We start from the raw sequence: 13,163 nt of genomic DNA, 5'->3' as shown, positions 1-13,163 counted from the left end.
TGTATAACACGAATAATACAGCTGCATTCTTATGCGTAAACATTAAAAGGGCTCTTGCCTAGGTAGATCCCCTTCTTAGTTTGATTTAAAATGTCAGAGGAAAAGGTCTCTTTACAGTCGAGTCCTGAGTTCAGGGACCTTTGTTATTGTTGTTAGTTGTGAACTCATGTTCAACCCATCGCGACCCCATGGACTATGATCCTCCAGGCCTTCCTGTCCTCCACCATTTCTCGAAGTCCATTTAAGCTCTCACCGACTGCTTCAGTGCCTCCATCCAACCACCTCATTCTCAGGAACCTTAGTAGGAGAGTATAATTTTGCTTAGGATTGTACTGAATTCTTGCCCAGTTTCCAGCTACAATTGACAACCGAGAGCATTCAAACGATGGGGAAGCAGTGTGAACGACAATGTGTTTTTCTTTTGGAAATTCATAGCAATCAAAGAATGAACATAACTAGGTTTTGTACAATTTGAAGGGGAACTTTCTCAAATAATGACCACAGCTGCCGGGGGTGGAGAGGGAATGTCACTGCTACTTCTTGTTTTTAATATACCTTAAGAAAGTGAACAAAGCAAATGCGTCCACTGACTCTCTCAGGAAAGGCTCAGTCACTTCCTGAGCAGCAATCTGCCTGTTCGCAGCAGATAGATCTGTATTGTTTGCCACTTCCAGTTTCCAGTAATGGGAATGATTACTTGACCAATATCTAGGCAGCTTGTAGCAGGGTCCTGGAAAAACATACCCGCTCTGGCTTCCACGAGTCGACGTCCATCTGCTGTTGTGCCTAGCTTGCTTGGGGGGGAAAAGAACTGAATGTTCTTTACGATTGAAGGTCCTTAAAGAAGGAGGAAAGCAGAACTAATGAACACCCTTTTATTCTGGAGTTTCATATCTGCTCTCCGATGACGAGATGTATTGTGTTTTGCTCTTGATCCTCTTCCATTGTAAGTTCCAGAACGACAGTCTCATAAAAAAAAAATAGCAACATTTGTCCTTGTGTTGACACCGTTAATGATATACATTTTCCTTTTCTAGGTGGCAAACTGGAAGCTCAAGAAAATGGTGAGTGGGCAATTTTTAAAAATTATATTTTTGAAATCGGAAAATTTCCAGAGCAAATGGAGCTAAGTAGAAAAGCATTCGTCTCTCCTAGGTTTGCATGCAGAAGAACTTTGACAAAGCAAAACTCGAAGCACCGTATTTCTATAAAACATATATTCGTCTTTCTTAGAATACTATTTCTGTTGATATAGGTTCCATATTTTAATCCTAACTAGCTAATGTAATATTCAGCTTGAAATATAGTCCACATAAACTAAGGCTGCAATCCTAAGAACGCTTTCTGGGAAGTAAATCTCACCAAATAAAATGGGATCTACTTGTCTATAAATCTGTTTAGGACGACTCTCTGAAGTATTTAGATATATCCCAAATCAGGCTTCGCCTGCTTTCAATGTGACTAAAGTCTATTAAACTTTTAAAATCTTCATGTCAAATGAATTATAGAGTGGGCTACAATATTACAATATATGAACCACAAAGTTCTTTAAAGGTCGTTGGCTACAGGTTATATTAGTATTTTTTTATTGTGTACAGCAGTACCCAGCTCAGCTCCTTTGGAGGCCGATTTCATAGTGATTAATTCAAAAGTAGCCTTTGCTATGTGAACCAAGGGAAAATATTCTGGTTACCATTGTAACTCAATCTATTTTGTTTTTTTGTTTTTTAATTATTAATCTTTTTTTTTCTTATGCCTGGCTTACTTCAGCAGGCAGATGAAATGGGTTTGCCTGAATTGCATGTTAAGCATGAAGGAGACAGTTTGATTTTTAAAACAAAGAAGTCTTGAGGGGGGGGGGTCAGAATCCTCTCTGGAGTGGCCTCTTACCTCCCTGTCTCTTCAGGAGTGGTTTAAGGGTTTGTGGGGCCCATAGCACCAGAGCCAGTTTAAGGATTTGCAGGGCCCTAGCAGAGTATACTTTGGGGGGAAGCAACCAGACTGGAACCACGGTGGAAAGGGGTGCCACTTTGAATGTCCTTAACGAGAGAAAAGGGGGGAGCAGAGAGGCTATGGCCTGGTCCATCGGGAAAAGGAACTGTGCGGGGCCCCTCAAAGTGTGGGGCTTGTAGTACCTGTTACATGGATAAACCGGCCCTGTGTCTCTTCTCCTCCCAGGGGCTTATTTCTGGCATTAGAGTCCAGCTGGTAAGAAAATGACTCTGGATTCCCCATGCTTCATTTCATGAAGAGTTGTAGTTTACCTATTAAGGATAAAAAGGGATCCATGTTCTTCATCAGTCTAAGGTACTGAAACTTCATGCCCCTGAATTTAAAAAAAAAACACCTGCCACAACATCAGTTTCAGCTGAACTGAAATTAGAAATGAAATTAAACTTTTGCATCGGTTTGGCGGGGGTGGGGAGGGGAGGATGTCTTTGATGCTCATGAGTCAGACAGTAAAGCCTTCTCCAAAAGGCAAGTTTTCAGCTCATTGTAAAAGACAAGCCTAGAACCCTGTCCCAACTCCTTCCTCACTTCAGAAGAGCTCGAAACTGCTACCGCTCATGTAAGTATGAAGATAGCATTGTTTTGAATAGCCTGAATCTAGACAAGACTCCACATTTTCCACAGCTTGTGAATAAAGATTGAAGGCACTCCATCATGCCCCAGGATTTAAATACAGACGAGATCAGTGCTATATTGACCGTACAATAGCTTTCCACCTGCTTCTAGCAGCCTTTCTCAACTTTTTTACCATTGAAAAAAACCCTGAAACATTCTTCAGGCTTTGAGAAATTCCATAAGTAGACAATCATGCAGAATATGGTTGGGAAGCTGTGTACATGCCCAGCCAGGGCCTCTCCCCTTCCCACCCCCTCCTGGCCCATCACTAGCCATTTGGGGAAGGGGAAAATGGGTCAACATGATCATATATGGTCATATCACCCAATAAGTTTTTAACAGCTTTAAAAGTCATATAAAAATTCACTCCCACCCATTTGGGATACCCTTCCAGGGCTGTCAAGAAACCCCAGGGTTTCCATTGTTTTTTTTGTTGACCATCCTAGTAAATTTAGCCGTACTCGATAGTTCACATATTCTATCCGTCCATAACGAGACAGTTGGTATCTCTGTAGATTTCCAGATCTTAACCAATATTAACCTCGCCATGGTGGCGGCACAGAAGAAGAACATTCTAGCTTGAGGCTGTGAAACTTCTGGACATTTGTGGTATTTCTATATGGATTACCTACACCAGTGGTCCCCAACCCCCGGTCCGGAGACCGGTACCAGTCCGCAGCTCCTCCTTGTCCTTCTCCCTGGCTGCTGCCTCGGGCGCTGCCCTGCCACTCTGCCACCGGCTCCCTTTCTGGATGGCACTGCGCAGCTGCTGCTGGCAGTGCCCCCAGTGGGCGGCAGAAAGTCAGGGGCGCCGGCGGGAAAGCAAGTGGAGCAGGGGCTGAGGCGGCGGCGACATCCCTCAACAAAGGACTACCCCCTCCGACGGGCCTCAGTAAAATTGTCAAGCGTTGACCGGTCTCCGGTGATAAAAAGGTTGGGGACCACTGACCTACACAATTGACTTTCTAAAACAATTTCAGAGTAGGGGAAGGATGGAGGAATCTGTATTTACTCTTATGTTCTTTTCTATACTTCATAAAAAATGAAACTCTGGTTGGAAAAGCAAGGCTTATAGAGTGGTGGGAGCAGGGAAATGTTTGAGACACTAATTTATAGAAACATCTTTGCATGGAAAGCACCTGGCTTTATTTGCACTGTTTCAAATATCTAAATGCTGCATGAATCTGTTTAGATTTCTAAACATAAATCTGTTTAGCTCTCTGAAGTATTTAGAAGTATGGTTGTTATAAAGGACCACACCCTCTCCCCATCATACCCTCTCCAGGCCCATCATTTGCCATTTTGGGAGGGGGAGGGGGAGGGGGAGGGGGGGGAAGGGGGAGGGGGAGGGGGAGGGGGAGGGGGAGGGGGAGGGGATGGGTTGACATGACCATATAAGGTCATATCACCTAATACATGTTAAACAATTTTTAAAAAACACATTAAACATAAATTAACTCCCACCCATTCAGGAAACCCTTCCTCAGGAAGCCCCAGTGTTTCATATAACATGGTTGAGAAAGCCTGGCTTAGGCCTACCCAAGGTGCTGCCTCCAGCACTGGTATTCAGACGTGCTGTCCCTGTGGAGGTTTCCTCTGGTCACCATGGTGATGAACCCTCAGTGGACCTATCCTCCATGAATCAACCTCATCTCATTTTAAAGGCATCATGGCTATTACTATACCCACAAGCACTGAATCCTGGAGGGATAGTCACATTAATTTGTTATAGAAAAACATATCTTAACACCACCTCTGTTGTTGTTAGTTGTGAAGTCATGTCCAACCCATCGCGACCTCATGGACAATGATCCTCCAGGCCTTCCTGTCCTCTACCATTCCCCAGAGTCCATTTAAGTTTGCACTGACTGCTTCAGTGACTCCATCCAGCCACCTAATTCTCTGTTGTCCCCTTCTTCTTTTGCCCTCAGTTGCTCCCAGCATTAGGCTGTTCTCCAGGGAGTCCTTCCTTCACACCACCTCTAGTCTCAGGGAATTATTGTCTACTATTGCCAACAGCAAAAACTGTTACGGCTTGTAGCCTAAGGGGACCACCTCTTCTGAGCTATACACCCAGCCCAAAAGACACAGTAGAGTTGCCAGCTCTGTTTTTTTTTTAATACCAGGTGATTTGGGGGATGGAAACTGCAAAAGGCAGCATTTGGGAAACAGAGAAGCCAAGGGAATTTATTTTGTTCATCTGGAGATCAAATGTAATAACCGGAGATCTCCAGGTACCACCTGGAGATTGGCAATCCAAGGGTACAGTGGGGGCAGTCCAGACAATGACAAACCAGTAGAAGCCCTGCTGCAATGAAGCCATACACTGTATCTGCTTCCTGTCTGCCATTCCCACCTGACAACCCCGTTGGTGATCACCCCTGGCTGGTGGGCCTTCTCCCAATTGAGGGAAATCCCTAAAGGGGGTCTATTAAGCAGTGATGAGCTAAGGGAGGAAGGGCAGGAAGGAGGAAGGCAATTGTAAGCTGCTTTGAGGTCTCTAGAGCAGGGGTGGTCAATCTGTGGTCCTCCAGATGCCCATGGACTATAATTCCCATGAGCCCCTGCCAGCATCTGCTGGCAGGGGCTCATGGAAATTGTAGTCCATGGGCATCTGGAGGACCACAGGTTGACTACCCCTGCTGTAGACCATGTTCAGTATAAATCTTTTATAGTTTGAAGAGTTGTCTTTCAGTCATTAAACTATGAAGAAATGCACTTGTGCAGTGAAGTCTTTGTTGGGGTCCACTGAAGAACCTTTCACAAGCTAAACGCAGGATTTCCCAGTTCCTCATTTGGATTTTGGAATTTCCAGTGGCATTCCTACAGCTTGTTAACATTCTTATGTATTGCTTGTGCTTTCAAAGCATTTGATAAAAGCTTTTACTCACATTGTACCCATTCTTTGTGTGTTGCCTTTACACAGTGGAATTTGTTCTTTTGTAAAACTGTCACACACTATGTAGCCCGATTTGTATATTTTGGCCAACTTAGATGTGGCTGTCGTGAGGCTGTGTTGTTGCAAGGCACTCTACATGGGTTGGCCCTCAACTTGGAAACTCCAGTTGGTGCAGGACACCACAGTCCAGTTACAATTGAACACCATGTGAAACATGCAAGCCACTTCCATTCTGCAAATGCTCCCCTCATCTTTATCCATTGTTGTTCCTCTATATATTTCTGAAACAGCATAGGGGGTGAGATGTGTCTGGCTGTCCAAGTTGGAATAGGGCCAATCAGGGTGCAGCCAGCTTTGTCCTGATTGGCCCTGCCCCTGCAGCTCCCGCCCACCGTCCGTGGACTCTAGCCTCTTTACTCTCAGATGCCTCAGTGCCTGGAGCCAGCAGCAGGTACAGGGAGAGGCCCTAGACAAAGGATTATGGTGGAGGGCCTGCTAACGAGGGCCTCTGGGCCTGCTAGGCTGGGCCTGCTAATCAGGGCCTCGTGGCCTGCTGATTGCTTGTTAAGGACTGCTAAGGAGCTGACTAGCTGACTGCTAAGAAGCTCTGTTGGCCCTGCTAATGAGCTGCCCAGCCCCCACCCACCTCACTTGATCTGGCTGCGACCTGCCACCCAAGGCCACCTTAAGCTGCCTGGCCAGGGGCCAGGGGAGGGGACCCTTTCAGGGCCCATTCTTAGGAACGGGCTTTGAAGCTAGTTACTAAATCATGCTATTCCACCCCTCCACACTTCAAAGCTGTGTCTTCCCCTTCACATATGCTGCACAAACAGCAAACAAGAGAGCGATGTGGTATTTCACTCACCGCTCCTCGGCCTGTCCATCAACGGGGCCAACCAATCGGTGGTTTGTTGGTCTCGCCTCCCTTTTTTTTTTTACTTGAGACTTATACATAGCAATGTATATTCAGTTCTATGAAAACATATTGCTACATTATTTAAAGCCCCCCCTCCCAAAGAAAACACAGCCGGCAAGCAGAGGGCATGGCAAGGGAGGCAGATTCCCCCCCCCCATCATTTAAAATGGCCGAAAGGCTCCTGGCGAGCTCCCAGCCACCCCTCAGCCACCTCCACTACTCCAGTTGATCCAGACAAATTAATCTGTGGTAGTTCACACATACACCCTCATCAACCCATCACCCCTGCCCTGCCTCCTTCACTGAGTAGGAAATGGAGGGGGGAGGGCAGGATCGTGGGCAGGACATTGCAGAGCTGACAATCAGATATTTCACCCTCCATACGTTCCTTCTGCTGGTTTTCTGCTTGTGGATTGCACTTTTCAGGTGGTGAATCTACTTTTTGGGATTCCTGAAGTCGCACATTAAAGTGGAGGATATAGAGAGCTAGCTGCTGCCCAGATGCTGGATGTAAGCGACATCATGTGGATGGGCCAGAATATGCCACCTACATTCAGCAAACATTTCACTACATTATCACATGCGGAAATGCCCCTTGATTTTGCTTAGATTACAACTGAAAACAAATATCACTCACATTTCTCCTCTTTTCCAGTGTTCACCTTAAATGAACCTGTACTCAACGCCAATCCAGCGAAGGAAATACTGAATGGCGACCCGGTCACCCTCAACTGTTCTGTGGAAGCAATCAAAAGTGGCACTTTTGAGCTGAATTATACATTTAAAATTTTCAAATATGATGAACTTCTCAACAGTAACACATCAGAGCAAGCATGGATGGTCTACAGAATTTTCCCAGCCAGATTTTCTGATTCTGGATATTATCAGTGTGAGGTAAATGCTAAGGGGAAAACAAGGACCAGCAATAGCATACGTCTTCGAGTAAAAGGTAGGCATTTCTTCATCACCACTTATTTTCTAGTTAAGAAGTGTCTGGATTCTAAAATTGTAACCTGGCATAAAGACTGTGGTGAGAGTAATCTGGCATAGGCCAGCATATGGTACTGGTAGTAAACTTTCATCCCCGCCCCCCCCTGAGGCTATACCAGTTACTCATTTCAGTTCCTTTCACACCTGCTTCAAGATCTGCGATTGATATTTTCTGTTTTCAGTTATAGAACCAGTGCTTTTCCCCATGATGTTTTCCTTCAGTATTTTCACTGTTGGCAATTCTGTCTCTGGTTCTCTGCTTCTTTGGTATCTTCCATTTAGCTTTATTATCTGTTCTTATCTTATTCTGCGTAGGTTCAAGGGGTTGGCAAGTTACAGTGGATAAGCAATAGGGTTGTGAGTGTCCTGGTTGTGAGTGTCCTGCATTGTGCGGGGGATTGGACTAGATGACCCAGGAGATCCCTTCTAACTCTGTTATTCTATGATTTGGGCTAGATTTTGCATGTGACCATCTGCCATAAATCTTTCCTCTAGTTCTTTTCAATTTCTCACTATCCCTTCTTCCAGCTGTTTCCTTCGTAGATGTACTCTAATTGCTTTTCTATGATTGGGCTGCAGAAATTTTATTCCTGTTTCTACCTTGCTTCTCTATCCGCCCGCCCCCAACACTGCCAACAACAACAATCTTTCTTCTGTCCTTTCCCAAGTTTGTTGCTTTAAGATGACAATGATTTCTCTCTCTTTCTTTCCCAGAGCCACGTACTTCATTGTAGGCTTTAGTATCACAGTGCCTCTAGCATTTGCCACAGAAGCTCTCTAAACCCAATTATCTGTGTTCCTGTCCTTTCCATCAACTTGATCATATCTTTCCTGTTTCATCCTCTTGTGTGGCTCTCCTTTCGCATCACTTTGACCTCTTAATGCTACCATGAATTCCATCTGTTCAAAAACTGCTTTGTCATAAATTGTTACACCACAGATGAAATAAATTCGTAGAACAGACCTCTACCCCTTTCTCCCTGCAGCACTCCTCACAGGCTGCCTCTGAAGGTCAGGGGTACATTTGATGCCGTTAACTCCCTCTTTAAAGCCTGTATATCTGGGGAGAAAGGCATTTCCTCCCGTGTTGTTCTTCTTGCTGCAGACTGCCCCCCCCCATGCCACCCACTCAGAAAGGTTCACAATGGAAACTCAGCAGAAGAAAACAGGGAACCTTTCCAAGGCAATATGTTTGTAATAATGTATACAATGAATTCCAATTCAATTTTTTTTTACAATTCTTTTATATACCAGAAGGAACAACCATAATGGCTTCTAGATAAATTCCATTTTCATTGACTATCAGTGGCTGAATCCTCCAATCCTTCAAAAACAGTTTGTTGTATCAAAGCTGGCAAAATCCAATCACCTTTCATATTACTGTTTTAATATTTTAGTATCAATAGGCCATAGCAGGCCCGCTCCTTGGGCCGCGCCGAAGCCGGGGAGTCGGGGGGAGGCCAATGGGGGGAGGCTTCAGTGCAGTTCAAGGAGCAGGCCCGCCGTGTCTCCGCCATGTCCCCCGTTGGCCTCCCCCCCCAACTCCCCAGCTTCGGCACACCCCAAGGAGCAGGCCTGCCATGTCTCCGACATGAAGCTTCCCCCCTTCCCCCTTCTCCCCGGGGCCAAGGGGCCAATCGGGAGCCGCGCAGTGGCCCGGACCGACAGCGAAGGAGCCAATCGGGAGGCACCCCTTCGAGTTTTTTTTTTTTTACCGGACTCACCCCACCCCTTTCTCCTCCCACCTACCCCTTACAGCTTTATTTTTACCACTCCTAGAGCGGCTTACAGATTAGAAGCAAAGTTTTGCAAACTGTACTAGATAGATATTCAGACCTGCCGACAAGGGAAATGGTTAAGAAGCTGCTAAGTAACGAAGGAATACATTCAAGCATCTGCATTGCTAAATTTTGTGCTGCTGCCATTAAGATATGCAGCACTAGTAAAGCTTAAATATGATTATATAAGCACCTTCATTTTATTCAGATTTTTGACTGGTTGTACTTTCAGATCTAGGCAAATCTCAGATTTTTCTTTTTAATTTTTTTTATTTTTCTCTCTCATAGGGATGGTGTTTGGAAGAGTGAAGGGAAGAGTTTTAACCCTTTCCCATCACTTGACCAATGTAAATATCTCTCTGAAGCTGGTATTTACCCCAATAGGAAAAGTATAACCATAACCTTTCCTTCTCAGGGTGGGTAGCAAGTTCAGAGGTTGGGCATTCAGTATGGGAAAATGATAGAGTTCCAGTTTCTTTCATGCTATGAATAATAATTGAAATAAACAGGAGATCTGATCTCAGGCATCCAACAGCTTATTTAATTTGGCCCAAGTATAGTCATGAAGTTAAGCATGTTCTGAATAATGGCCACTGGTTGTTTTCTTTTCAAAAGGAATAATGAAGCCAAAACTGACAGTTCAGAATACACAAGTGACAGAAGGAGAAAATGTATTGTTACGTTGTGAAGTAACGGGAGAAAAACCTCCTTTCTATTTCACATTTTATAAAAACCGTCCTCCTCCAAATAATTCCTCAGTGCAGAAAACTAAGCCTGAACGAACAGAAAACTTTGCAGAGGTGGAATTCCCAGTCGATGAGGGAGATGCTGTTTTATTTTTTGAGTGCACTGTGAGAATATCTTTAGCATTGGACTCGGATATATCAGAACGTAGTAACAGAGAATTCGTTGGAGTTGTTGGTAAGTCAGTCTTTTTTGTAAAAAACTTGCTTTATATTGTCATTCTTATATTTAAAATTCATTTCATTGTTTGTTGTTATACCCATTAGCTCTGTTGACCCTAAGTACCTGTGGGGGCCCCTCCCTGACCCAGCAGCTAGGGCTCCTCCTAGTGCCTGTCCCAGCAGTTGTGGGTCAGCTCCCCCTATCAGGAGGAACCAGATGGGTGGTGGGGAGGGGTTACCCCCATCAGAATCTACTTCCTCCTCACTCTCCAAGAGGGTCAGCTTCTAGTCATCCTCCAGCCTCAGGCCACACCCCAGCTGGCACCCCTCACCGCTCTCTCCCTTCCTCTCTCTGTCACAGTCATCTGATCACTCTCACTCCAAGGTAATCTGCCCTCCTCTCCTTGCATCCAACTCCGTGTCTTTCCCTGTCTCGGCTTTTAAGCCTCTCCACCTCCTGACACCCTGCCTCTCTAGGTCACAAAAACCCTGCCCCTTCCCTTGGCATCTACAGTCACCCTGCCCCTCTTATTCAGGGCAGCCAGGGCTCGTGTGGGCGCTCTTGCAGTCTCTCAGGAATCCTTTGGCTGCCAGCCCCAGCAGTCTGGACCGCATTGCCGTGTTTCAGCCAGGGCAGGCTCTGTTGCCCCTGCCTGCCCGAGCTCAGCATTGGCCGGGGCCACCAGAGGCAGTGGCAAGCAGCACACTGCTCACTCCCACCATGGCATGGTCTCCGAACGGGGGCCATCCCTGGTGGGGCAGGGCTCGCTGTGCCCCATCAGGGTCTTTGCCACTGGCAGTGGCTCTGGAGAATCATCGGGGCCAGGGGAGAGGGCCAGCCACCGTAGAGTCTGATGTCATAGAATCATAGAATCATAGAGTTGGAAGGGGCCATACAGGCCATCTAGTCCAACCCCCTGCTCTACGCAGGATCAGCCCTAAGCATCCTAAAGCATCCAAGAAAAGTGTGCATCCAACCTTTGCTTGAAGACTGCCAATGTTCCAAGTAGGAGCCCAGGCAGAGCTGAACAATACCTTTTCACCTTTTACTATATTATCATCCATGATGATTATGTGTTCATACAATTTTTATCATAGAGTTTCCGGTGATTCCTAGAGCCACCGTACACCACATCCAGGTTTTTCCCAGAAGTGATGTAGTGGCACATAGGACATTGCTGCGTGCCCGCCCCCTTCCATCTCTGCCCTTGAGCCTCCTGCTGTTTAACAAACTTTAAGAATACATTATTAACTCCCGCCCATTCGGGAGACCCTTCCAGGGCTATCAAGAAACCTCCAGGGTTTCATGAGATGCTGGTTGAGAAAGCCTGATGTAACATTTTTTCAGGCACTGAAAAGCCAGTAATTCCTGATGGGTAGTCATGTTAATTTAGAAGACAGGAGTCACTGGAAAAGACAAAAATGCTTGGAAAAGTCAAAAGCAGCAGGAAAAGAGAACAATCAGCTGGATTGACTCAATCAAGGATGCCATGGCCCTCAGTTTGCAAGACCTCAGCAAGGCTGTTAACAATAGGATGTTTTTTGAGGGCATTAATTCACAACCATGAGTCAGAAATGACTTGATGGCATTAACACACACCCAGAGAGAGAACGAGAGTCCTATTAATCTTTAGCAGCATAATAACAGGAATCCAGTGGCACCTTAAAGGCTAACCACATTTATTTTGGCATAAGCTTTTGTGAGTCACAGCACAGTTCATCAGGTGCACAGAAGCATAAATCCATCAGGCCAGTCTCTATATAGCATAGAAAGGTGCGGGATTGGGGAGTGACAAAGAAAAACTGGGTCAAAACCATTTCCTATCTAAAAGGGAAAGTATCAGATTAACTCAGTGAGAGTATGAGACATTCCCAGCTGTTGTTAGTTACCAGTGCTATGACATAACATTGTAGAAGTGTTAGTTGTTTTCATTTATTTCTCTCCCACCCCAAGCATTACAGAATTGTAAGTTCTGAAACAAAAAATATAAGAATAGGGTTGGGTTTTTTTTAGATGGAGTACCAAGCAGAAGCTATACAGAATCATAGCCCTTTTGGTGTAGTGGTTAGGAGTGCGGACTTCTAATCTGGCATGCCGGGTTCGATTCTGCACTCCCCCACATGCAACGAGCTGGGTGACCTTGGGCTCGCCATGGCACTGATAAAGCTGTTCTGACCGAGCAGTGATATCAGGGCTCTCTCAGCCTCACCCACCCCCCAGGGTGTCTGTTGTGGGGAGAGGAATGGGAAGGCGACCGTAGGGAAAAGAGGCATATAAGTACCAACTCTTCTTCTTCTTCTTCTTCTTCTTCTTCTTCTTCTTCTTCTTCTTCTTCTATATGGGCAATCTCAGACAAATTCTCGTGTTATTGCTCTGAGGACAGCCTGCATGCTCACAATGCATCGTACAGTATTAACCTCTACCTGTAAAGACTGTATGGGGCTACAGGTTCTTTCCCCTGCCCACAATTTCTGTTCACTGTATAGGAACTCCCAACTTCATGTAAAGATCGAAACATTTGTTCTACTGTGATTGGAATGTGCACTATCATAGAGTAAAATTTTACAAATTCACATGTTAGGAAGCTAGTGGTAAACCAAGTGTGGGAGAGGTTTTGCATTCCTCACCCTTGTTCAATTTTGTCCCTTCAATTGATCCCACTCTGTTTTGTACAAGTGCTTCTACACTGGAAATTTTTTGGGAACTCAGTTTGTTTTCCACAATCAGCTGCAAGCTGAATTTAAACTGGAGTTCTACTCAGCACTTAATATTTCACAGTGCTGCCCATAAAGTGCAATAATTGTTATCTCCATGGGCAAGTTCCTACTGCATGTTTACTCAGAAGTAAGTCCCTTTCAGTAACAGTCCTGCATTTCTCCTTTAGTAATCTCTTTAAATGATAATTAATAGATTCTTCACTCACTAGCCACTAGCAGTATTCATTAATCGTTTCTCAATCAGCTGATATTGCGGGGGTTTTCAGAAGGAGAACGAAATACTCAAACTTTGTTCTGCTTTTCCCTTTGCATTCAGAGCCACTCGTTTTTTT

General features: G+C 45.2%; 1 protein-coding gene across 1 annotated transcript in view; it reads left to right on the top strand.

Moving 5' to 3' along the window:
- Positions 1-584: 584 nt before the first annotated feature.
- PECAM1 (platelet and endothelial cell adhesion molecule 1) overlaps positions 585-13,163 on the top strand; it is a 73,276-nt gene continuing 60,697 nt past the window's right edge. The window contains exons 1-4 of the mRNA XM_077328860.1: positions 585-946; positions 1,038-1,064; positions 7,096-7,389; positions 9,824-10,129. Of these exons, the coding sequence (XP_077184975.1) occupies positions 913-946; positions 1,038-1,064; positions 7,096-7,389; positions 9,824-10,129 (661 nt within the window). The 5' untranslated portion in view covers positions 585-912. The remainder of the gene's footprint in view (positions 947-1,037; positions 1,065-7,095; positions 7,390-9,823; positions 10,130-13,163) is intronic.

This window comes from Paroedura picta, chromosome 3 (genome assembly GCF_049243985.1).
Source record: "Paroedura picta isolate Pp20150507F chromosome 3, Ppicta_v3.0, whole genome shotgun sequence".
Lineage (NCBI taxonomy): Eukaryota > Metazoa > Chordata > Lepidosauria > Squamata > Gekkonidae > Paroedura > Paroedura picta.
Note: the sequence above shows the minus strand (reverse complement) of the source record. Positions and strands in the feature narration are given on the sequence as shown.